Here is a 27047-nt window from a genome sequence, read left to right on the forward strand (position 1 = left end):
TCTCACTTCTTGCCACCAATCCCCTCTATAGGTGAATCACTGTGAATTGGGCCTTCCACAGTTAAATTGCAGAGAGGTCAAAAGGATTTCATCCCTGAGAGACTACCTGAAAAATAATAATGACCATCAATAGGGAAGTCCAATACATTGACAACCTAGCTGAAAATGTCACACAATTAAAAAAAGAAACAAGATATTGGGATAAGATAGATGATGTACATGTATTTAATCCAATAATGTCCTGTTTGGCTTGGTATGCTTTGTTTGTGGAACAGATGAGTAGTACTGTATTCTGAATTCAAATCAAGCTCAAGCTTACTTTTCAAGCTTCCTCTCAAAAAAATAAATCCTTGTGAATGCTTTCCATTGGCTTCCTGTTAGGCAACTCCCCTTCTAAATGCAACTTCGTCAGAAAGGGAAGATTAATTTGATTTTTTAAAAAGCTTATAGCCCTCATTTTTAAGCTCTTCTCTGCAACATGAACCCTAAAGGCTCAAAACACTGAAGGGAAATAAAAAGCCAAACTTTTAAAATCTCATATTTTTAAGACAGTCACATGATTTTTCGTGTACATTTTTAAATGCCTGAGTTTGGCAATACTGCCATTTTCCTTACTAACAGACAGCAAGATGTAACCCAATCTCTGTAACAGTAGTCACCAAATATCAACCCTAACCTCCATGACCAATCCCTGTGAAATGCTGAATGCCCTCAACTTTCACTGAAGTCAATGGGAGTTCAGAGCACTCATCAGTTCCTGGTATCAGGGCCCTAGCTATGAAAAATATCCACTATTATAGCTATCAGTTCACCACAACCACATCAACAGATGTTCCTCTAACAAGTAATTTTTCCATTTCTGAAGATGCTTCCTTCAAATGGGAGAGAAACAGCAACACCAGCTCTCTCCTGAACAATTATACTAAAACCTTACCGGTTTCATTTTCTTCTGGTCACCACCTCTCTTTTCATTCTTTTTAGAAGTATCATATGTGGCAGGATTGATACACCACAAGCATTCTGTCCATTTGCCATAGATCACAGAGAGCTTCTTCTTGCTATTTATAGAGGAAAGGAGACTTATTTTTGCTGCCCAATTTCTATAACTTCCTAGCCTAAATTAAAATCAGCACGATATACTGGTAATCCAGATTATATTCAGGTTTTCCGGTTTCTTTTTTTCCCTGATTACTACAAACTTCTGGGAAGCCATTTTATCAGAACCATTTATAAATGCAAAGATGAATATTTCAGTCTATCCCAACATTTATGGTATTCAGTCCCGTGCTTTAAATGCTCCCTCACTATTTAGCCATCAGCTGTGTGCTTGTTAAATTGATTATAGAAACAATGAAGCTGATATTGTAGTGTATAAAGACCAAGAGCTATATAACAGGTTGCATTTGGGGAATACACCTGTTAGCATTTTTTGGTAAATATTTTAAAATGAAGACTAGAAGTCCAAGGAAAGGACACAGTTAGCAATTGTATTATTCTCTATGTTTTCTCTAGATACCTCTCCTTTAAATCCAGATTGCTGCACTTAAGTCCAAGGTGCAAATGGCACTAAAGCTTTGCTAATAGCGAATGAAATGCTCACTCTAAAACCTGTAAGTGTAATACTGACCCAGAAAATAGAAATGAATGAGAATGGGAGGACTCTGTAGGAATGTAAAAATTTAGCAGTCACGTTGAGCATGTGTCAGTCCAACAAGCTAGCACTATACAGAAAGTACTAGGTGCCCATATAGTATAAGACAGACAGACAGACTTTCCACTTACTTTTTGTCCTGAACGTGACCCTCTACTCTGTGAAGCTCTTTCCCAAACAGTCCACATGGTTTAAAATTAAGGATACATTTATCTCCAGTACTGCAAAGGGAACAAGCGTACCATTTAGAAAGCCAGCACCTAAATGTCTGAAGTGCAGTGTTCACTAATGTATTTACTTTGCTAAAACGAAACTAACACTATTTAATGAAATCACTTAGACCTGTGTTTAATATTAGAAATCGGGTAGTAAAAGCCACTGGATTATTGGAAGTCCTTGTTGCTCTTTTTTATTCTAAGACAGGCATAAACGGTAACACCAAGAGCTTGTTAAAACCAAATGAAGACTTGAATGGGTGATTTCTGCATAAAGTGTGCATATAAAACTCACTGGAGTCATTGGGAGTTAAAAGGAAAAGGAATATAGGACTGTCCCCTACCCAGGGTATTTCTTATTATATCACTATCAATACCTTTATGGTGAGCTAATCACATGAAGTTGACAAAGCTGCTAAAGGTAGCTCACACTGTAAACGTGCACTCAAGTGCTTCTGCCAAGCTACGTTACAGCCAGACGTCAAGCCAGGATTCCTGGACTAAATTCAGAAAACTGAAATAAGCGTGCCCATTATTGACTAGTGTGATGGTGATTTATGCTGTGTTGCACATTACACATAATTCACTGCAGAGCCATTAAATGGCAATTCACTATCGACTGGGCGAGGTTTGAACGGGTGACCTGGAGTTGAAAGATTCTGTATCCCATCCAGTCTTCTACATAATCATATGTACTGTTAACACTGTTTTGATATTTGTTTCAAACACAAAAAACTATTTAACCAGTTCAGAAGAAGAAATAATTTAAACAGAGTTTTCAGCAGATCAACAGGAAATAACATTTTGGACCTACAAGATCCATTACAAAGGGGAAAGCTTTTGGATCTGTGATTACCATTTATCAGTCTCTATAACGGCCAATGCTCGTAGCTCCATAATTAGCAATATTACCTGTGATTTACAATTTCTATTGTTCCATACTGTTCTATCCACAGTTTACCTATAATTATGTTATGTACACAACAGGTTGGGTTTGTCCACGTGTAAGCTTCATTGTGTCTGTGAAAGAAGCCAGAAAAGTGAAGTCAGATGCCAGGAAACTAAATCCACTTCTTGAACTAAAGACAGAAGGTGAAACAGCATTAAACTCTAATTGCCCTGAATCTTGTAGTGGGGTGGAACACGTAGTACCCCCCTGAACAGTATCTACTTTACTTAAAACAAAAACAAACAAACAAAAAACCACTTATGGATTTTCTTTATAATCAAGGCAGTGTGTTCTATCTGAATCTCACTAGACATTAATAGTGATTTAAAAAAAAAGAAAAAGGAAATTGCTTATGGAATCATCTACAAATGTGTGCCCTTTGATAACTTGAGCTCTGGAGCAGGACATCAGTAGCAATCAAGACATTTTAACTATTTTAATCTGTCCTTTTAAAGTTGTGAGAGAATCTGATGCTCACAAGAGGATTTTGACTGACAGCCCTAGAGAATGAAGTCTTCTGTTCAGCCACAGGAAACTGCACTGTAACCTTCCCCAAGTAGTCCCACCACAGGCCACAACCATGACCCAAAGAGACCACTTTGAAAGAAAAGAAAGTAGTTCACTCTTCATGACTATTTCATATGAACATCTCTGCTGAGGCTGCCATCAAGGATGCTGGTCACGACCAGTTTTGATAGAGACATGGATGCCTCTCCACTAGGAACTAGGCAGACCAACCCACTCAGATAGGTTTTCACACAAGCATCTGATAGTAAATGCTTTTGGACCTTGTTTCAGAGATGTGGAAGTCAATGGGATCTGTGGTGCAGAGTACTGGGGGGCAAATCAGGCCCTTAATCTTAAGTGAGTTCTGGGGGAATGAACTGAAAAAAAAAATTGTAATCTTCCCCCTAAAAAATAAATAAATAAATAAATAAAGTCTTCACAACATGTAGGGACCCTTGAGACCGGCACTGCTTTCACAGAAGTCAGCAGGAGTTTTGTCATTAGTCACTAGAGTTCGTACCTCCCTGATTCTACAAGCAATTACTGACACCAGAAAAATAACCTTCTTGTGTAAGGTTTATACTTGAATAGAATGCCAGCTCTTTATCTGAAAAAAAGGTTTTTGTCACTGAATCCATGACGCTCTTTTCAGTCTTTTAAAAATATGTTCACAATCTAATTTAATCCTTAATTCCATCTTTCCACTTCATGCCTATTTTTTTTTTACTACAAGTTACTCTGAAGAAAAAAATCCTAGCACTAACATGCTCTGTAGCACCAACTTTACAGAGACAGTGTTTGTCGACAGTATGCATCCGATGAAGTGAGCTGTAGCTCACGAAAGCTTATGCTCAAATAAATTGGTTAGTCTCTAAGGTGCCACAAGTACTCCTTTTCTTTTTGCGAATACAGACTAACACGGCTGTTACTCTGAAACCTGTTTGTTGAGTGGAGTCCTCAAAAAAAATGTTTCTAAAAATGGTCAAACTGTTAATCTGTCAACAAACAGGATTCCTAATTTCACTGGTTTGGCCAAGTCATATTTCTGCCATGAAGTCATCTTTTATCCCTCTTTCAACGCTGATGAAGCAAATACTGTCTGGATTTAGCACACTAAGCAACTAAGACATTTTAGTAATACTGTAAATCAAACTTTTCTCTCTCAATTCTGATTACACAGAGAACACAAGAAAAAATAAATATTTTGATATAATGGCAGGAAGAACAAACAATTAAAGCACCAGCCACTTTCTAACCTTCACCTTATATCAAGAAGTGACTGAACAAAACTTTGCTTAATGTATCTGACTGGTCTGTCATTTTCCAGTACTGCATAGACACAGCCTTAAAGTTTGAATCCTTTAGTGACAAACTGTCTCACACTGAACTTTAGAACAATAGTTGCATTTTCATACAAGGCTCATGTGGCGTAAGAAATTAGAGCACTTTAATATTTCTATTCATCCTGCGGTTTTGGGGATGGCAACATTTGTAAGGCCCACAAATATAACAAGTTGAAGCAGCACCCGCCTGTCCTAGTTTACCACTTGAAATGTAATTTAATATTTCGGTTGGTGAAAGGTGGCTAGTAATCTAACTACGGATGTTTTGAAAGTGCAGTCATGACAAACACAAAAGCAGCACGTGTATTTACTTACAACCTAGCTTATTAAACACATTTGTTTCTAATCAATTCTTGTCCAATACTGCTAGTATACTTACAGGTCTAGTTAGATCAATAGAGAGCCTAGTGTGTTCACAAGAAAACTACAGCACTGAACAGTTCAGAACCCTAACACACCTTGAAGTGAATAGCACAAAACCTCAACTTGCTCTTTTCTGAATAATCTCTTGTGGCTTGATCAGTCAAAAGTGTTTCATTAAAGGCAATTTTTCCATTACTAACTTTTATTTTGGTTGAATGTTTGTAGTCTATATTTAAAAATGTATTAAAATAATTTATCTACATACCAAGGAATTGGGGCATAGAGGCAAGCTGCCCAATTACTCTGTTTTCATCACAACACAGTTCAGATACCAAGCAGCTCATGTTTTATATTCCCCAGAAAGATCAGATATCATGGTGTATATCAGAAATTCAACTAAGAGCATCAAGTTACTAGTATAAGTATCTCCAATAGAAGTTAACCCGTTATAAGGTTACCAGTCACCAAGTTACAAGGTTACAAGTCACCACCTTATTGAAACCAAATGTCTATTTAAAGGTTTCACAAAAGCAGGAGATTTCAGAACCACTTCTCTAAATCTACATCTGTTTAAGAGCTCTTATGAAACCACCTCAAAGTGCTCAATTCCAGAATGACTTACTTCATTATCATCCTGAGTGCACTCATTAATTCCTTACAGAAAAGTCTAGGGAGGCTTTTTAATTTGATTATAGCTCGGCCATGCTACAAAACAATTTATGAAATCACTTTCTTTGTAAAATATGCTCTCAGTCAGACATGAGCCTGCGAATAACCTGGAAATAGAGATTTGGTTTCAACGAAGAGGCCTCTGTACACAAGTAGGTGAGTCATGTCTAACTGCAGGTAGAAATTTATCTGAATTCCTGGGGTTTACCATGGCATACAGTACCTGTCCTGAAGAAGTTATATATAGTTTACACATACACATGGTTAACATTATCAAAACTATCTGTGGGATTTAGAGGCAAAATTCCCAATGAAATTAATGTGGCACCGATTATCTCAGCCAAAGTATTTTTAGTTCTCTTTTTTTAAAAATTTATTTATTAAAGGCACCTAACAAAATGTAAAGAACAAGTAATTTTAAATAGCATTTGGTTTCAAGAAATGCCAGTTGCCTTTGCAGTAAAAATCAGGCCAAATTGTTACAGCTGCAAGACCATGGCATCCTTCCAACAAAACCCTGGAATTAACCGATGAGCAATAGTCCATGCTTAAATCCCGAGTATCTCTTCCTTCCACCCACTCCAAGAAAAGTTTCATTATTAGTTGAATGATTCTTCAAGGTAGTCATGGCCCAGATATATATATATATATATATATATAATGGTCCTTTACCATTTTTTTTAATATAGTTAAGGGATATATGTCCAATAGAGAAAAAAGTTTTTTGGTTATACTTACTTTAGAAGCTCCAAAGTAATTGTTCCACGGGGCTCTGCTTCTATACTCTTCCCCCAGAACTTTAATTTGGGGTAGATTGATCCATGAAAAACAAAGTCCTTATTGAGGCCTTCAGAATAAAATGCACTAACAGGTGGGTGGTGACTGACCTGTTCAGATATAAACCTAAAGCCTAAATCCTCCCTAGAGGGGGGGGGAAAAAAAAAGTCAGGTAGTCAACCTTTATCAAAAAGGGACTTTTATTAAAATTGCAATAAAAGTCAGATCACACATTTTTAAAAACATGTTTGAGGATTTTTAGACCAAACCTGAACTCAGATCCCATGGTCTCCATAGTTAATGTATGGCGATCAATAAATGCTTATACACATCCCCCACCATAAATACTGCATCACAAACTGAACACTATCAATCCGGGAATGCATATGAAGTAATTTCAACTGGGCAACTCCTGGCAATTCCAAAGCTTGCTGGGCAATAGTAGTCCACCTCTGGGAAACTGGGTTCAAATATGATTTACAGGACAAGTGACCAGATGAAAGGGTCTCAATCTACTCTGACACTAGGTCATCAATAAGGTACTCGCTACAGTAATTATGAGTCTCTAGTCAGAAGTGGCTCTTCGGAAGAATATAATATACACTTCGCTGCCCTTGTACAATGCAGAAAATATGAGTCAACAGGTAGAAATAAAGTTCTTCTAAAATCAGTATCTTCTCAGATTTCATATTGATCACTGGGGTTTTCAGCTAATTGTGGCTATAGCGTTTAGATATATAACTGATCAGAGTGAACCGATTTTATCTTGGGGAATAAACTATTTTCCAGTTTGCCATGAAGTCAGTTTAATTCACTGACCATCAACCACCCTCCTCTTCAACGACATTTAAAAGAATTCAGTGTCACCTGATTAATTCATAGGTTTCTCCTAGTAGAGGGTTAAATGGTTTGCCAGTTCTCTCCCACTGAGAAGCTACTGCAGAAACTGCAAAAGCAGCTACAGCCTGTAAACAAACACAGCAGGATGCAGTCTTCAGAGAGAGCTCCACTGAAACAGCAGTATCTTACAATACATTTGCATGTGCTATAGCAATTTTTAAAAACCCTCTATGTGCAGGAACTCTACCAACTTCTTGTACCCCTGAGATTCCCCCCTTTCTCCACATGCACCCAAACACACCAACACTCTGGAGAGTGTGACATTTTTTAATCAGCCAGAGAAGTTGCTGTGTGTTTAAGGTTAACACATTCACAGATCCTGACAGACCCAAACTAGGAATAATGATCCATGATAAGTAATACATATATGTGTGTGAGATGAAGAATATTTCACTTCCAAAAAGCAATCATTTTCTCTGGCAAACTTTGCCAGATCACACTGACTACTCTCTGTTCCTCTTCAGTCCCGGTCTTTCTTAGACCTGCGTGTTCTTTTCTGCCCATCTTCCCCTTCTTTTGCCCAGTGACTGTGCAGTGGAATCTAGTTTAACATAACAGCAGTCAGGTATCATTTCCAGTGTCACTACGGAGAGGTCACTTTCACCAGTGTCCCTTGCAAAGCAGCAGAGTTTTTATTTTGTTATATTTCATACATCCTGCTGCCAGGAATAAAGGACAACGGTAGCATCACACAGATTGAGCCTAAACTGCATGTATTTGTCATACACAGTTTACCATGTGCTTCTTGTTCTCTATATTTCTTTTAAGTAGAAATAGAGTTCCAGAGGAACACTTAAACCCGGATGTACACTAGTTTAGGCCCACCATCAACAAGTCTTTGAGCATGTGACTAACCAGATACTTACTCTGCTCTCTCCAAGGTACGTAGGGTTTGGGGTGGGAGGGAAGAATTGGAAATAAAGTCTGGCTCTACCAGACCATTCTTAAAAACTCTCAAAATGCCAGTTAGCAAATGGATTTGTTTGAGGCAGTTCAAAGCCATAATCTGATCTTCACTAAAAATAATGGGTTTGTGCAATTTTAAAAACAGTGATTAAAAAGATGATGGGCCTGGAATTGTTCAGCTCCTGACTGTACTCTCCTCCTCTTCCTCCCACTGCAGTGACCCCTTCAACCATCTCAAGGTGATGTATATACCTACTGCTGGGATGTTTTCATCCTCCTTCATCGCATGTGGTACTGGCCACTGTCAGAGACAAGAGACTGGACTAGATGGACCACAAGTCTGATCCTGTATGGCAATTCTTGTGTTTCCTATAACCAGTCCACAGAGTGCCATACCCATCTCTCATCAGATGGGATGTCATCTTAAAGAGAGAGTTTGAGGACACGAGGAATCCTTTCTAAAGCCAAAGCGGAGATGGAAAGCATCACTTGCCTGCATTCTTTCCAGGGGGTTCGCATGACTGCTAGCTTTATGAATGAGGTATATGTGTTCCATGTATTCGGTTATCCGCTGGAGGAAGCTCAGTGGCTCATTGAAGACAATAGGCATTGTAATTTTAGACAGCTCCTAGATGATAAAAGGAGAAGTCATTCCCTTTGACACACTTCTAGGTTACCAACAGGCCAGAACAAGTTTCCAAGATGATCTCTCGGGTGGGTTGGCAATAGTAGTCTTCACTGACACACAATAGGGCCAGCTCAGACCCCTGGTTCTGGTCACTAACTACCATGGCTGGAAGGGATTAGAAGCAGAGCAAAGGCCTAAAAAGGAGTGTTGATAAAGGGCTCCAAATGGAATCTTATCTAGCACTGCAGCCAAGAAAAGATGGTAACTGCAACTCAGTGGCTTGTGATGGTGCAGAATAGATTAAACTTTCCTTCCCACAGATGACGCATTAGCCAGTCATTCACAGTATAATGAACTGGATCCCTTGAAAAATCATCACTGATCATCTAAACAGTATTATTGCTGTAACCACCAACACATTCTTTACTGTACTTTGAAACACCTTCAAGTTTGTGACGGGAACAGGATTTAAGATGTTTTCACAGATTTTAAGTGACCCTATTTGTATCCATGCCCTACAAACAAAGCTAAACAGTGTTTCTTATTCTACCACCTAGTTAGAGCTGAGCAAACCATTGATTTTTCTCTTCAGTGGCCAAATTTTTTTGGTTCCGCTCATTTCAAACCAAAAAAAAATTTTTTTCCTGTTTTTTCCTCAATGAAACTAAAATGAAAAAAAAATGGTTTAGAAAATGTTCAGTCAAAATGTTGAAACAGACGATTCTAACATTTTTGCAAAATTTTCAGGGTGGTTTTTTTTTTTTTGGCCGAAACGATTCACTAAATTTGAGCTGAATTCGCAAATAGTTTTGATACCCTGAAAAATGCATTTTTCAGATCATTTAGTATTCGCCAAATAAGTTTCACCCTGCTCTACTGCTGATATGAAGAGAACCATTGCTTGAGCTTCAAACAAGCTGATGTATCAAGCCTCAGACTCTTTTGCTGTCCAAAGCTTCTTTCTAGCCAAACAAACACAGGCCATTTTTGAAAAAAAGGTATATCGATAAGACAGGGATTCTCTCCTCCCATTAAGATGCAAGCACTGCAATAGGTGACTGCAAATTTTTGAAAGGATTAAAGAAAATGTTAGTGACTGACCATTAAGATTGGAGACCAAGTGTCCTTCACGTTGGTATCTACTGCTAATGAGAGTTCTTTAATTCTTGGTGTCATGAATAATCAAGTGACCTAATTCAGATCATGCCCACTAGCCTGAGTTTACACCATGAACTCTCTCAATAGAGAAACAGGGCATAGGATAGATTACAAATTCCCTTATTCCATCATTCAGTTGAAAGTGAAATTTCCTGGTGTATCACATCCCTTTAAGCTATGTGAAAGCCAAAATAAAGCCCCAAATTATATTTTCACAACTACGTAATTTTATATTCTTCAACCCACGTTTGAAGAATGTAAGTTTGAAGAAGTCTTTTAGGGCATTACTTGTAAAATGGTAAGAAATTATCAGTTCGACATACGCAACTACTGGGTCAGATAATGAAAATAATTCTTTAATCAATCTATTCAAGCCAGTATGAATAGCTCTGACAAAATGTCAAATACTATATTATTCAGAAACTGTGTTCATCAATCCTCAGTTTACTAAAGGACCCTAAGATTAAAAGTTAGAAGTTAAAAAGAGTTCTGAAATAAGTTGTTAACACCATCTTACTTTACAGAGAATTATAAATTTGTAATTTATGCCGCTTACTTTTGGCATTTCTCAGCTTGAGCAATAAAACTAGTCAATTTCACTTTTGTCTACCATCACTTTCAAGTTCTTCAGCACCAGCAGAATACTCCATTGTCTGGGTGCCTTTGGTTTTGCATTTTTGTACTTCCAAACTTAATCTTCCTCCCTTTAAGATAAACATTTTGCTAAGAACGCTGGGGAATCAAAGCTGGGTCTCCTCTGACTGCAGAGAGTGACTTACCAGTCCAATGCATTTTTTTAATATACTCCACACACTGAAATCACTCCTAGAAAACATTGGTGCAGGTAACGATGTTCTGTAGGGGGAAAAGGCCATTAGAATAATTAACAAAGACCCTGTACATAGCAAATTTTTCATCTACAGATCTCAAAGCATCTTACAAAGGAAGGTAAGCCTCATCTTGCAGAAGATGCAAGGGAGGCAGCAAGGTGTAGTGACTTACCAAAGGTCACAAAGTGACTGAGCTGGGAGTAGAAATCAGGTATCCTGCCTTGCAGCACATTGAACTATTCAGTGGACTAAATAACCTCCTTAGCTAGTATATTGAATTTGTAGCATGTATACACATGCAAACAGAATCCTCCTTTCAAACACAAAGGACAGACTGTGTTCCCTTAAAGTTCCTCCCCTTAAATCAGGATGATCCAGGCAGAAGAGAAAGGGAAGGGATGAGACCCAATGATAATGCGTTCAGTTACCAGGTCAATGAACATGATACAAATACCAGGAAGCTATGCCCTGATTAAAATAATAAATTAGATTCCATCTTTCACTGGCCAGGTCATCCCCACCCCCTTCCATAGAAAAGACCTGCAGGATATCTCAGAGAGTCTCCATGAAGATCCCCAGATCCTTCATATTGTCCTGCAGCCCCCGCATATAATCCCCAGAGATCAACAGGATGCCCCACAACTCCGCAATGGTTAAGTTCCGGACTCACCTCCCCAAACCCTGGCAACACAACTCCACTATCAGAGACACCTCAAGATCACAGCAACCTCCACATCAGGAGAGAATCTGCGAAAGCACTACGATCTAGGACTGTAGCATATTTTCTAGGTATTCCTGACTGGGCCAGCTAAAAGGTAACATACATCCTCCCTAGCCCACACAGCTGCCACCCCCTTGCCCAGAACAGATCCTGAAGTGGGGAGCGACCGGGGGGAGGGGGGTGGGGTGAGGATGGAATGATGCTGCAGGCATATCTGACCTGACTTCCAGAAAGAAGCATACATGGCTCAAACATGGACCTTGGGAAGGGGACAATCAAAGCCAGTATTATATGGGCTGAAGTGTACTCTGAAAAAGCTCTGGAGTCTGTCAATTTTTATTTTCTTTTACGGGATGATGAGTAAGAGGGACGCACACTGAGGATCCAGTCTGCCTAATGGAAAGGCTATTGTACCAGCTGGTTACATTCAGGCAAGGTGCTCTGTGAAATGCTGCACTTGAGCCAAGAAGTTAAGCTTTCGAAAGGCAGCTATTTAACATGATCAAAGGACTTCCTTCTCCTTCCTTAACCACCTCCTGCAGGATGGGGAATGCAAATGTTTGCCAATACCTATTGTGTCTATTTATTTTCAGAAGGCTACTTGGGGCAAATAGGAATGGGAAGTGGTCCAGGATAATCAATTTGAACACAGGAGAGCAAACTTGTTTCCAGAGCCATGAGAGAAAAGGGAGATCTCTCTCTGGACAAAAAAGGAAGGGGGGGACCAGGAAATGGTCAGAGATGGGACTGGTTTCAAGAATTGCAAGACTTTCTTTTCTCTGTAACTCAGCTAAGGGGCACCCCTACCTTATTGGGCTTTGCAAGGTATTCAGATGAGGTATGTTATACAAACAGTTTATTTTGTTTTATTAAATTTAAAGACTGACTTATGGATAATTTCACACAGACCATCCCAAAGATACCTATCAGCACTTCTACACAGAGGTTCTGATAACTAAGGCCTGGTCTACACTGAGAAATCGATCTAAGTTACACAACTTTAGCTACGTGAATAACGTAGCTGAAGTCGGCATACTTAGATCTACTCACCACGGCATCTTCATTGCGTTGAGTCGACTGCTGATGCTCTCTCATCGACTCCACCTGCGCCTCTCAGTCCGGTGGAGTACAGGAGTCGAAGGGAGAGTGCTCGGGGGTCGATTTACCCTGCCTACACTAGACCCGATACATCGACCCCCACTGGATCAATCGCTGCCCACCAATCCCGCGGGTAGTATAGACAAGCCCTTAGTGCCTAACATTCCACTCAGTCTTGAGCAACAAGCATGGCCAGAGGTGTCCTCTTCCACTGAAGTGTGTTGCAAAGGGCTGGAGGTCAGATGCACGCAAGGGGAGAAAACCAAAGATGCCAAGAGTTGGCAGGGGTGCAGGTGACAGGTTCTCTGGGAGAGTTCTCAACAACAGCAGACACTGTGATTAGCATCTGTCAGAGATACTGTATGGCAAAGTCCTACAATATCCTTGAAAAACCTTACTGTATTAAATTTATATATTACTGTGGGCTTGGATTGTATGTAACTTCTCTAGGTGGGAGATGTGACAGATGTGAGACCTGGGAGTTGAAAAGTCTATACTGAAGATGTGCCAGACAAGTATGGACTTTTGGAACAATAAGGGTTAAGTGGATTTCTTGGGGAATCCCTAGGGAGAAGTTAATGCAAAGTCCCTAACTCTGGTGATGCAAAAAGCCAGCTTTTTGAAACTATATACTAAGGAAAGAGCCATTGTCTGCTGATTACCTATTACAGAAGGCCAAGATCAAAGACTGGAGCTGTATAAAGCAGCAGCTGACCTATCCAATCTGAGTTCTTGTTCTGGATCTAAGACGGATATGAACTTGTAACAATGGGAAAACCCAGCTGTGGGTTTTGAAGAACTAACCTATCAGGCCCTATGTTGGACTTGGGGGTGACCTCTGGTAAGTTTTTTAGCATGCTTGTAGGAATTTTTGTTTTTTTAGGTTTTCTCTGTAATGCTTAAAAATAGAAGTGCTTGCTTAGAAGGAGCTGAGTGGTAACTTGTAAGTGCAGGCAAAACACTGGTCATAGCCTTCACAGAGAAAGAAACACGCAGGCATAGGCCTGTTTAGGCAGTCTGGCTTACTGGGGATATCACAGTGTAAGGCAGGGAGCTGGACAGCCTTAAAATCCCCAGTGAGAAGGGAGTGAGATGCAGGTCTCCGCACAAGCGAGGTGACAGCTGGGAGCCAGGAACCTTTAAGTGGGTGCCCTAAAGCAACCACATAAGGGGAAAATACAGGTACAGTTACCCTGAAATTGTGACTGCATCTACTGGATAGGTTTCCTTTACTGGTTAGCATGCACGCAGACATGCCTACCTGTGTTTCTTAATTCCATTCTCTTGGAGCTGCCTCTCTCCATTATGTCTTCCAGACCTATTGCTTTGGGGTGGATCCAGATCAAGCATTTCTGCAACTTTATGATTGGTTTCTGAAAAGTCTCCTGAAGAATTGTCGGAATCGAAGCCTGTATACAACAAGTACAAGTCAGTAACTTTCTCAAGAACTTTATGACTCTACATACAGTACCTGCTTACACTGCACACCTGTTAGTAATATCCTAGCAGTATATACACTTACCTTAAAAATGGAGACATACACAATGCAGTTTACTATGAAATATCACTGAGTCCAGAACCTTGGTTATATGACCTAGTTTCCAAGAGCACATAGAGCCAAGTGTGACTTTAGTATAGCGCCCCTTCAACCAATTTTTTCATCCTACCAAACATGTGACATTAATTTGTAATACTGTGAATTGCTCAATAGCGTCTAATCTGATTAAGTCTACCGTCTTCCCTACTTCAGAGCTGAAATTTAAATGCAATTATAATAATTTTGTTCAACTACATGATCCATTGATCCACACTCTACAAACATAAGTCAGATAAAAACACCCAAAATGGAACTCCTGAATTTGTATGACAGCCTGTTCGACAGGAAGTTTGCCAGCAGAAATGCTTCACTTATCAAGACTTTTACTTCCTTCAACTCACTAACCAATATTTAGGGGATCAGTATTAACAGAACCTCTCACACGAGCCAAATGCTTTCAAGATTAAAGCATCTGTCTTTTTCAGTGACTAGAAAAGCACACTTAACTGATCAAGTGCCCTTCACCAGTTAGGGCCACCAGAACAGGAGCTCACTGGGGATGAAAACAAATCATGAAAACTAGAACCCATGCATCACCCTGTCTCCTTTCACCTGCCATGCTGTCTAGGATATAATACCTGCATGGAGGAGTCAGCCAGAGACAGAATTTGGCAGGAGCAGCTGCAGAAGCAGCGCACTGATGCCAGAGTGCTTTCTGCAGGCCCTTGGCCCACTCTCCCCTATGCCGAATAGCTATTCATTCCTAGCCTCTCTCATGTTCCCCTCCCACATTTGTCTCTTTTAGGTAATCATCTCCTAACACAATTCCACCCACAAAATTTAAAAAACAACAACAACAACAAGGGAACTAATATGACATTGGCAAGTTTCACTCTGCTTGCATGAAAAAGTCTCATTAACTTTAGATCAGGTTTTTGGAGTAAGAATCAGGTTCTGATGAGAGTAATTCAGCTTTTAACTTGATCTGAGTTTAGTCCAACATTAAAGGGTTTTAATACTAATAAACTATGGGAGAGCTATTATTTTGATATTATTAAAGCAGAAATTGTATTTTTAGCTCCCAGGAAGTGCCTTTGTTCTATTAGTGCAATTCCTTTCAGAAAGCTATACAATTCTGAAACAAAAAATTACATTCCCAGCATGATAATTTTAAGCAATCTCAGAAGAAGAGGGAAGTATTAGTGGTGTGATATTATTTTAAAATTAGCATAAGGCACAGAGGATGAGGTCACTCATTAATCCCTTCTGCTACACCCCAAACTCCCAGGTGTGCAATTATGTAATGACAAACACATCCCAATGGGATTTAACACTTAACTGGGAACAATAACAGACGTAACACATAGATGATTAAAATAAACACTACTTTGAAACACCTGTCTCAAACACATGCTTATCATTAACCAATCCACAGTAAAAGGGACATTCATTTAGAATAAAAAAAGTGTAGTTAAATCTCATGGAATACTATCATTCTTACCAGCTACTTCCAATGGAGTTAAACATGCCTTTAAAAAAAACAACCTGAAAGTTCCATAAAAGGCTGAGTCAGTCGACAAGGGCATGATTCTCAGACAAGCATCTCACTGTGGAATTATAACCCTTTGATTGTGCCTAGAACCTTGCAATTTCTTTGAGGGAATAATTATTTCAGAATAACTGAAAAAGTGTCCCAGTGTCTACATACCAGTCATTCTGTTTCACCTCAGTAAATGAGTCACTCATGCTGTTCTCATACGTCAACATGTATTTAGTTCAGATGGAAAGGGTGATTACACACAGAACAAAACATAATTTCATCCGGTCATCATCAATGACTATACAATTCCAAAACAAATATATTCAAATTTTGAGGACAGGCAAAAAACCTTCAACCCCAACTCCGGTAGAACTTATCTTAAATACATCAGAAATAGGCAAATCTGCTCTGTCAGAGTTTATTTTCACTGAATTTTATCTACATTTTAAAATAGGAAGCACACATAGGTAATCACTAAATATGGCAACAACTCCACGTGCTCACTCTAAGCCAGTTCTCAGAGCTGTTAAGCTTATCTACTGCCAAGTCAGCTGAGAAAGTTTTAAAATTGTTAGTTGGCCAAATTTTGTCTCTGCATGTAATTCTGAATTTTAAAAAGGGAGAAGACGACTCTGTAGGACTGCTTAGAAAAGCTAAAAGAAGTGGCTTTTAAAAAAAATCCAGAACATGTTACTGAGAGGGTGATGATAACACTGGAGTGGGACTTTTTGAAAGAATACAGTCTTCTAGGAAATCTCTTTCTTCTTTGGACATCACTAATTAACGCCTCCAAAATATAGAGGCATTCACCAGATAAACATTAGTTACAGGATAGTCACACTGTAGTAAAAAGGTGTGAGGTATAAACCAGGTGTGGGGTTTTGGAGGCGGGGAAAATAATAAGATTGTGAAGGCAGCAATGGCAAAGGATCAACTTAATCCTCTAACACAACTCCCAAACTGTACGTTTTAAAGGTGAACCAAAATGCTTTTAAAAAAGTGTAGATCCAAAATCATTCAAACAACATACATTTAGACGTGGTCATAAATTAATCCATTTCAAGAGTTTAAAGAAAAATGACTTACCAGTAATTCTGTTTTTCATAGTTTTCTTCTTCCCCATCCTGCAAAGGAAAATCAGCCCATTCAAACGATGTTATACCTCTACCTACCAGGAAGCAAGGAGGCAAAGTATTCCATGAGTCAGAGTACATACGACATAAGACCTCCCCTTTTATCAGTCATCAGCTTCCTAAGCTTAAACTCCAGGTACTAGTCACTAGACAGGAAGAAAATCAAATTCATGATGTAACCTATCAAGAGCCTTCAGACCTGGAGAGGGCTGGTGGGAGAGAACCCGAATGGTAAACCATGATAAATACAATTTATGGTAATTGTATTTAGTCAGAGGTCACCACTCCCCCATCCTTTGAAAATAAACCAGTTTTGGTTTGGTTTTGTTTTTTGTTTTGTTTTGTTTTTAACAACAGACTGCAGTTATATTGAGCCACTTTCAACAGAAGGCAGGGCTTACCTTTCACAAGACAATTTGAAGGCAAAATCAGAAGCAGAAAGTGCTGATGAGTCAGATCCAGATGGTAAAAACAAACAATCATGAATTAACCAGCAACTGAACAGCTGACGCTTCAGTCTCTCCCGCCCCCAAAGAGAAATGACCTAAGTTGAACAAAAATTAATAGTAAGAGGGGAAGAGCAACCTGCTCAGGTACATGCCAGGTTGAGAGGTTAGTACTTGCATGACAGCTGAAGGAGATTTCATGGTATTCAGGGTTAACCTTTGGAACAAAGGTAAGAGGACATCAACAAGACCATTCTTTTTGGCAAAGATGGAATCACTGCAGCAACTAGCCAGAGGAACTCTCCTCTTTCTGTGGCAGTTCTTCCACTCAACACATCTGATCCATTCACCTGAAGTCTGGCAGAACTGATGAAGGAAACAGAGTCTCACCACATCAGATCCAGATGGCACAGAAGTCTTTAATGAGTCCAAGACAAGCTTGACAGAGCCAAGCAGTGCAGTAACCTGGGCAAGAAGTGAGCGATCAAAGTAACCTGTTCCCTGACCTGCATAATTTTCCTGAAGAATCTCTGGGGTTGCTTTAGTTTGCACGAGCAGGAGTGTAAATTCTAATGCGCACCAGTGTGTTGTGCACTAACTTTCCCACGTACATCCTACTGGTAAGCATAAAAGTTCCCTAATGTAGTCCCTGAATGCAAGGAAACTAGTCGCCACCCAGAAACACAAGATAGAAGATTTGTGCCTCAAGTAACAAGCTCTGGGTTCCTTGATGCTTGCTCACATGTGCAATAACCATTCACTTAGTGAGGATGAATCAGGACACAGGTGCCACGAAGAGGAATTCTCAAAATATGCAAGGACAAGTGAGCAACACGCAGTTCTATCACACAGGTCCTTGGTGAAGTGTCTGTTCCACACTGAAAAAGCCTAGACAGAGAAGTAGATTCCCCACCCCAGCAGATTGGCATCCATTCTTGCACAGAACAAGTGTCCACAGGGGAGAGAGTCGGATACAAGCACAGGCAGGATATCACAGTAACCACTGCTTCCTGTGAGTTTGGAACTATAAGGAGGACAGACAACATAACTTGGGCTATTGAGGAACTCAAGTGTATCCTGGTCCTCACAGACAGCACAGTGGTCTACAAGATGGGCATCTGTACGCTTGAAGGTCACATCTGCCCTTTCAGTGGAAAGATCAATAGAGAAAGAGAGCATATCCATGGAAAGAGCAAACTGCTGGTTCTGCTAAGAGCATCCAGCTTTGATTCAAGATTTGGGGGCCTCAGGTCCTACAGAATCCAGAAGTGATTATTTTGAACTCCTCTCAGACTGGACACTCCACAGAATGATCAAGATCCAGAGTCTGACCATGCACTCCTTGGAATATAGATCTAAATCAGTGACACGTGGACCAACCAAGAACGTAGATAGGTTGGCTAGAATCAGGACCCACCAGAACCTAGAGAGGCCCAACAAGAGAAGTCTGTGGCAGGTGCATACTCTGCAGGGCTGGGAGCAGCAAAAAGAAGAGCAAAAACAACAAGGTGAGGTAGACAACTGCAGAAAGACCTCAGGGCCTGTTCCAAACACTGGTGAGACACCAGCACACCAGCAGGTGGGTCTAAATAGAAGTTCTGGGATTCACTCCAATGCGCTACAGCAGTGGTTCTCAACCTATTTACCATTGTGGGTCACATATGTAGATCTTGATGTGTTATGGGGACCACATCCACCCAATATATATACAATCTGTATGGTCCCGAGGATGTCACTTGGGCCACAGCTCTGTGCTGATTGGGCCGCAAATGGCCTGCAGGCTGAGAACCACTGCTCTACAGGGTTTGGACAGGTAGCCCAGACTAGCAAGCTGGAAGGTTGCCCTTAGAGGGCAGCAGGCTACAAACCACATGGCTAGATAGGAGAGAGGACAGCAAGGGGAGGACAGTCTCTACTGGTAAGATAAGACAGTGGAGGAGGTGGAGCAGGAAAACCTACCACAGAAAGTCAACACTGAATGTGGCTCCCCATCTAAACCATGCCAGAAGTCTAAGGACAGGGAACTTACACCAGAACAGTGTGCTGGAGGGAACGACAGCAGCCAGTAGGAGAAGAGGTCTGGGAGCAGCAAAACCCACAATAGGAAAAGTGATGCAGCCCCAGCTCCCTGAATCAAGAGAGGCAAACTTTGAAAGCACTATGATTCAAAGTCCACACAAAAAAGTAGTTGGATTTGGAATGGGGTCTCATCCCTTTAAAGGACCTAGGCCTGGCCTTCGCTTAAAAATTAGATTGACCTAGCTATATCACTCAGGGCTGTGAAAAGTTTCATGACCTGTACAATGCAGTTGGGTCGACCTAATTCCTGGTGCAGACATGGCTAGGTCAACAGAAAAATTATTCCGTTGATTTAGCTACCATTCCTCAGAGAGATGGATTAACTACATAGATGGAAAAACCCTTTTGACTGATGTAGGCAGCATCTACACCACAGCTGTGTTGCTGTATTGTAGACATATCCTAAGACCTGGAGCTTCCTTTGCCGAGACTTTTTCCTTTTCCTCCCTCCCATCATCTTTCTTTTTGCATAAGAATAAGATAAGCACAGGGTTCGAGGGGTTCTCAGGTCCAATACATGACTCCACACTTCCAGCAAGGAGGGAGAAAATCACCTGAGTCAGCCAGCTTCTAATATTTCCCATTCCTAACATTTGAAAAACCATTCAGGAAGTAGGAGGTTAATAACTTGGGATCTTTAAAAGTTTTTTTTAAACATAAATTTATTTTTGAAAAGCATTTCAGTTCACCTTTAAAACCATGTAAGGCTATTACAAGCAACCAGTGTTCCTCATTAGTTCAAAGGAAAGTACTGTGACAATACTCAGGTCTCAAGAGGTTTATGTTTGCTTTTCTGAGGGCAACACAGGACAGCAAAGATTTTGGCTCCTTACATAGAAGCGTTGTTTTATATTAATGAATTTCTAACTAGAAAATACTTTCCACTTCAAACACCACGGAGAAAGTTCTCGACTGAAGTTAAAACAACACTCAGCAATTATGTAACAGTTTTCATTTTCAAAATGCTTTACAAACAGTAAGCCTCACCAGTCTAGTGAGTTTATCCCCATTTTAAAGATCATGAAGCTGAGGCAGAGGGGCTAAACGATTTATTCAAGGCTATAGGGAAAACCAGCATTAAGGAGTTCCTAGCCCAGGCTCAAACCAGCAATAAAAGTATTCCCTTTTCTTCAAAAGGTTTTCATCACAGATTGTAATAATGGTGCTTGATTTCCTAACAGATTTTACATTCTGGCTCACCACAAGCACATACAAACTGTAATTTTATTTTGCAGTTTGGCTTTTACTCACCCGTAACGGCATCAAAGAACTCCTCTTCACTATTCATCCTTCAGTATGAAATCTTTGAACCGCCAACTTGGCTTCCTCTAATGCATCATTTTGCTGGATTTAAAGATTAAACATTTTTGTGGAATGGAATCTTCCCTCATAAATACCAAGTCACTTTAGGTGATCTATTTGAGAAGATGGGGGGGACAGAATATTAGTGCTTTCACGTTGCTTATTTTGGGGGAAAAAACCTTTAAAAACCCATATCCTCCAGTTTCCCCATCCCTGACAAGTGAAAAGCTAGGCACTTGAATCCTTATGTTTATATCCACTGGCATTTACTAACACTATTGGTGGGAGGGGGGCGAAGAGTTAATTAATATAAATTCAAAATAGGTTTCTTTAATAAAAAAATAAATTCTGAAGATGGGTAACACAGCATCATCTACTACTGTAAGGAATGGCAGAACTATTTATCCACACTATCATTTTCTCTATATTTATACCATATACTGCCCACTGGCTTTAATTTTTAAAGCTCTTGGGGATTACAGTCTATACTGGAGACTTTATACTAAAAAAAATAATTGTGAAACACTATTTTTGAATTTACTTATATTTAAAATGAGGCTAACAGCAAAGGTAGCTCTCATACAGCAGATGGAAGCCAGGGCAGTCAAGTAGCAGCAAATGGAGAAAGTGTTTGGTAGAGGAAAACTTGCCTTTTTAGAGGGCAAAACAGATTACCAGCACATTTACTACCCAGGATCAACTCTGTATGGAGCCAGGGAGGGAAAGTGACTATCAACTGTCAACCCCGAATGTCACCTCTGCAGAAAAGCATGGCACCACGTAGCTATTTTTATTCTGGGGACCTGGAAAGTCATTTGCAGTGCAGTCACTCAGTTGTGTCAGCCACTGCCAGACTCAACTCTTGCACCAACTGGCTGCAAGTCAAGATAAAGCCAGCTGGTGGTTTTGTTTTTGGCAAGAGTGAATTAGGAAGAGAGATAGTGCAGCTTTCTCACATACAGTGCAGCTAAATGCACTGTAAACAAGCCTCAGGTGCATGAAATCCACCAGGTAAGCTTGATGCACAGGCTAGATTTGATTTATTTCAGTTGCTTGGCATTTATGTATCCAAAACATTTACACTTGGCTCAGTTTCAATTTAGCCAAAGCAGAAAAATCAGATACTTAGTACTATATGCAGTTTTCATAATACTGAAGGCTTAAAGATTCAATAATTAATCAACCATGCACTAAGTTAATACATTACATTAGCATTGAACAACAACAACATAATACAAGTAAGACAGAACTAGAAGTCCTGACTATTCACAGTCACTAAAGATCCCACTTCACCTGCAAGAGGAACAGTTTTCTGGGGGGAAACTAACTCTGGTACTTCTACGTGGATTAACGAAAACCACTGCCATTCTAGCCTTGACCTGTAATGCCTTGGGATAGCTCTGTTTTTCTCATCCAGTTTAGCTTCTTGCTGAAGTGACTCCAGCTGTATTTCAAACCCCTTTAATTTTTCCTCCAGAACAAAAACCACGCGACTCCCGATACAAATGAAACCTTCCTGCTCTTCATTCAGACAGAGGAACTTCCACAGTGGAACATTTCAGTTCGTTTAGTACCATTCTATAGCCCACTTAAGTTATTACTTCAAGGCAGGCAGCTAAGTCACAATCGGTCAAGTACATCTACACAGCCAATGGCTGCCCACGATAGCAAGCCTCCGAGCCCACGTCCACAGACGCAGGCTTGCACTACCATGCTGAACACAGGTGTGTATACAGCACTTTTCAGTTATGGCTCAGGCTGGAGCACAGACTGTGACACCCACCCCTAGGCTTCAGAACCTGAACGGCAAGATTGACAGCACTATTTTTAGAGCCCTAGACAAGACCGGCCATGCAAGTCTATTGACCTGGGCTTGGAGGCTCAATGCTGCAGGTTGCGTAGGCATGCCCTCAAAGACCAGGAACTTAAGTCTCTCCCTCCGAGAACTTCCTCAGAATTCCCCTTCTTTTTGCTGAGTTATTTGCCTTGGTATTGGTCTCAGCACCACCCCTTGTTTATAATCATTGCTCAGAGCCTCCGCTCAGAGCCTCCACTCAGCCCTTAAGAGTAACACACCTATAGCAACAGTTCTTATTTACAGTCCCTCACCCCTAAGTCTAGAATTATTTGCCGCTGCTGCTCTTGATATGTTGCTACATTCCTGTAGACCAGTGGTTCCCAAACTTGTTCCGCCGCTTGTGCAGGGGAAGCCCCTGGCGGGCTGGGCCAGTTTGTTTACCTGCCGCGTCCACAGGTTCGGCCGATCGCGGCTCCCAGTGGCCGCGGTTCGCTGCTCCAGGCCAATGGGAGCAGCTGGAAGCGGCGCGGGCCGAGGGACTTACTGGCCGCCACTGGGAGCCGCGATCAGCCAAACCTGCAGACGTGGCAGGGGCTTTCCCCGCACAAGCGGCGGAACAAATTTGGGAACCACTGCTGTAGACAAACTCAGTTGGCTAATGTTTCCTTCCTTTTTTCATGTGCGCTACTCAGAATCTGTGCAGTTATAGACTTTATACCTGATTCAGCTCCACTAGTTATCAATTGCTCACAGCTGCCAGCTTGCTCACCTGCCTCACACACTTTTCAAACAAACAAAGACACCCCACCCCCAGCAACTGTTCCCACTTTCAGTGTGGTAGAGGTGCAAGAAGGTACATGGAGGAACAAGACAGCTAGAAATATTAACATAAAAAAAATCATTAATAAGTGCTCTGCCCTAGAGGAGGGGACAAATGAGTAGCAGGCTAGCATAAGCCAAATATGGGCATTTGTCCCTGATACCATTCAGGATTACTTTCTAATGTAACTTCATGGGTCAAGATGAAGAACCAGTTCCGCTATTTTTGGCCCAGCTAATGAAAACAGGATCGTATGCTCCCCCTCCTGAGCCCATGGCAGAGCTACCACCATTTCAGGAATACCCTGGCCATAATTCACTACCAGCAGAAGCAAGATGGGAAGCAGTTGCACAAACAGTGCCACACAGTTCAGGGCAACTGCACCTGAATTTCCCCTCTATGGTCCAGCAAAGGCACTCACTCCAGGCTCCCAGCTTCTCAGCCCACAGCTCTCTTGGGTGGAGACCCGCATCTCTCTCCCCCCTCTGAGCAGGGTATTTCTAGGCAACATAGTTCCCCGACTATACTGTGATAGTCTCAGCGAAAGATCGTCTGCCTAAAAGCAGGCCTTGCTTCATTTCTCTCCTCAAAGATGGTACACATTATTACAGCCACAGTCACAAATTACCACACAGTTCTTTCTAAGGAAGAACTGTGTGGTAAGATAAAAACATTACAAAGAAAATATATTAAAAACAATAAAAGAACCTACATGCATGCTAATAAGCTTAACAGAGATCACTCCCCTACTCCAACAAGGGCTTTGGTTCATGATTAGTCCTTCAAACTCCACACAGGGTTTTCTCCTGTGGTCAAGTTCAAGCAAGTTCACCACTGCTTCAGCTCAGAACCTGAGATTAAAAAAAAAATCTAGGCATGTTTAGTCTTGAGACAAGACCACCAAGGGGGGACATGCTAACAGTTTACACAGAAATTAAGGACTGTTATAAAAAGGAAGTGATTAGTTGGTCTCCATGTCCACTGAAGGCAGGACAATAAATTATGGTTTTAATCTGCAGCAAGAGAGATTTAGGGTCCATATTAGGAAAAACTTCCTAATATAAGGGAGTTAAGATCTGGAATAGGCTTCCAAGGAAGAAAGGGATGAGGAATCCCCGTCACTGGCCAACGTGTTTTTAAAAACCTCCAAACACCTAACAGGGGAGGTCTAGATTTCCTTGGTCCTGGCAGAACACAAAGGGCTTAACTTGATGACTTTGAGGTCCCTTCCAGGCCCATATTTCTAAGATTTGCATTTTGAATGCAATGAATGCCTAAAAATACAAGATTTAACTTAATTCAATAAAGTTTGTCCAGCATGTTGTAGGATATTGTCACATCTGTCACAGCCAGGTGTCAACGTATTTACCATTGTCATCTAACCCTTAGACAACCCAACTGAAAACATGCCTTGAGTCCACTAATGAAACACACAACCACATTGCATCAAGGCAGCCTGCAACACAGGAGTTTTTCTGAACTGTTCAACACCGACTGTTGACATAGTCATATCTGCAAGTAACAACTTCTGCCATCTCCAGCTGGCTAGAATGCCCTTGTGAATGACCCACCACCTGTCCTCTGTGAAACATGCCTTTGTTGCTTCGCACCTAGACTGCAGCAATGTAGGCCACTTGAACTTGAAAGCATCTGCCTTGAATTACAACTGGTTGAAAGAAGAAAAGGAGTACTTGTGGCACCTTAGAGACTAACAAATTTATTTGAACATAAGCTTTTGTGAGCTACAGCTCACTTCAACTGGTTGAGAAAGCCTAGGCTCTAGGACCCGCCCACCCCTCAGGGTCCTAGAGCCTGAGCTGCAGCCCAAAAGTGGAAGTCTACACAGTAATGAAACAGCCCCACAGCCCGAACCCAGCAAGCCCGTCAGCTGGCATGGGCCCACTGCAGGTTTTTCTTTGCTGTGTAGTCATACCCAACCAATCACCCTAAGGGTTCCTTTGGTTTTTCTGAGGGTAAGGGGATGTGCTAAGAGAGAATATATTTCTTTGCTGTAAACCTAGCAATCTGTTATTTAGTGTGGTTTACACTGAATAATCTTTCTCTGTAGCTGAATATATAGTGTTTGCAGAAGATATATCTCATAGACCACGGGTCGGCAACCTTTCAGAAGTGGTGTGCCGAGACTTCATTTATTCACTCAGAATTTAAGGTTTCGCGTGCCAGTAATACATTTTAACGTTTTTAGAAGGTCACTTTCTATAAGTCTATAATATAGAACTAAACTATTGTTGTATGTAAAGTAAATAAGTTTTTTAAAATGTTTAAGAAGCTTCATTTAAAACTAAATTAAAATGTAGAGCCCCCCGTACCGGGGGCCAGGACCCGGGCAGTATGAATCAGCTTGCCATAGGTTGCCTACCCCATCATAGACTATTCTCCTGCTTTTCCATGTTGACAATATCTAAAAAAGTTTTGCATTACATTCCTAACTCAAGAAGTTACCTACATTCATTAAACACAGAAATATTCAAAAGGCCAAAAAGATTTTATAAAAAACACTGTTAACAAAGTTTATTGAATTAGTTATTTCACACTGTGTGGCCTACTCAGGTTTCACTAAAACCAATGTTTATTATATATATGCACACACCAGGGGGGCCAAGAGAAGAAAAGAAAGGAAAAAAAATCTGAATTTCAAACTAAATATTCTATATGTCATGTCCACACCTTGTTTATGATGACCTACTGAAAGCAGAGTGGTACATGTCATTGTGCTAAACACGTTAAAAGTATGTGCTGGTTACACAGAAACAAAATCTGCGTACCGAGAACTGTGATTGCAAACACACAGTATAATATGCCAGTTCTAAATAGCATGCAGTTGTGCATCTAAATTGTGCTCATTTTCACGTGCAAGACAGGGCTTCTACCCACTAAAAACACGGCACGTCCACCTCTTCCCTTTACCCACTCCCAGTTTGTGTTCTGTTGAAGGGGCAAGAAGGAGAATTCTATTATTTAGAGCCAATATAGAAGTTGTAGTGATGTGTATTTCAACATAAATGTCAGTGTGTAAAAAAATCGTGAGCCATCAAAGTTTTTTCCATCTTGTTGCATTCATAAGCAGGAGCAACGGTTGGACCAGTTTTCACTCATTGTTCAAGTAACGGACTGAAGTTTTATGTAACACTTTATGAAAAGCAGACTCACTTTAAAAAGCAGTCTTGTGTATTAACAATGTTGAAAGTCTGAAGTATCCCTCAGTTGTAAGCTTAAGACGAAATTACTGTTTACCTGGAATAAAACAAGATAGAGAGATCATCATTTGCACTTCATACAGGACTTTCAAGTACAGCAAGCTCTCCTACTGTGCAACCAAAAACAAAGACTTTAATAAAAAGAGCTGCAAAAGAAAAATACAAAAATGTTGTGAGAAAGGACTGGATGGCTCAAGATACTGGTTTAGTACCTTTTAACTCCAGGTCAAAAGTATGCATCCAGTTCAGAGGTATAATCACTGGAAGTTGTGGTCATTGGATTTATTTGCGATCAATTATTAGCAATTTAGACAACTGTCCACTAAGAACCAGAGTGAGATCACAATCCTTGCTGACAATCAAGCATGGAATGGAAACAAAGGGTGAGCTACATGCCACAGAGGAAACAGAAAGGCAAAGACTTTGACAGGAAGCAGTGTATGCAAGTTTGCACAGCCT

At 40.6% G+C, this 27047-nt stretch overlaps 1 protein-coding gene across 12 annotated transcripts in view; it reads right to left on the reverse strand.

Moving 5' to 3' along the window:
* OSBPL2 (oxysterol binding protein like 2) overlaps window positions 1–27047 on the reverse strand; it is a 50289-nt gene that overhangs the window by 10030 nt on the left and 13212 nt on the right. For 6 of the 12 annotated variants that reach the window (XM_073309145.1, XM_073309136.1, XM_073309139.1 and 3 more), the window contains 10 exons: window positions 26542–26625; window positions 20702–20865; window positions 13977–14124; window positions 10846–10921; window positions 8774–8908; window positions 7342–7439; window positions 6436–6618; window positions 2779–2886; window positions 1783–1872; window positions 935–1058 (listed from right to left, as the gene is read on the reverse strand). In XM_073309145.1, the coding sequence (XP_073165246.1) occupies window positions 935–1058; window positions 1783–1872; window positions 2779–2886; window positions 6436–6618; window positions 7342–7439; window positions 8774–8908; window positions 10846–10921; window positions 13977–14124; window positions 20702–20738 (999 nt within the window). In that variant the 5' untranslated portion in view covers window positions 20739–20865; window positions 26542–26625. Of the gene's footprint in view, window positions 1–934; window positions 1059–1782; window positions 1873–2778; window positions 2887–6435; window positions 6619–7341; window positions 7440–8773; window positions 8909–10845; window positions 10922–13976; window positions 14125–16878; window positions 16961–20701; window positions 20866–24082; window positions 24222–24964; window positions 25037–26541; window positions 26626–27047 lie in introns of all 12 variants that reach the window. The other 6 variants (XM_073309144.2, XM_073309146.2, XM_073309140.1 and 3 more) reach the window with 6 other exon arrangements.

The sequence above is a fragment of the Lepidochelys kempii genome, chromosome 13 (assembly GCF_965140285.1).
Source record: "Lepidochelys kempii isolate rLepKem1 chromosome 13, rLepKem1.hap1, whole genome shotgun sequence".
Taxonomy (NCBI): domain Eukaryota; kingdom Metazoa; phylum Chordata; order Testudines; family Cheloniidae; genus Lepidochelys; species Lepidochelys kempii.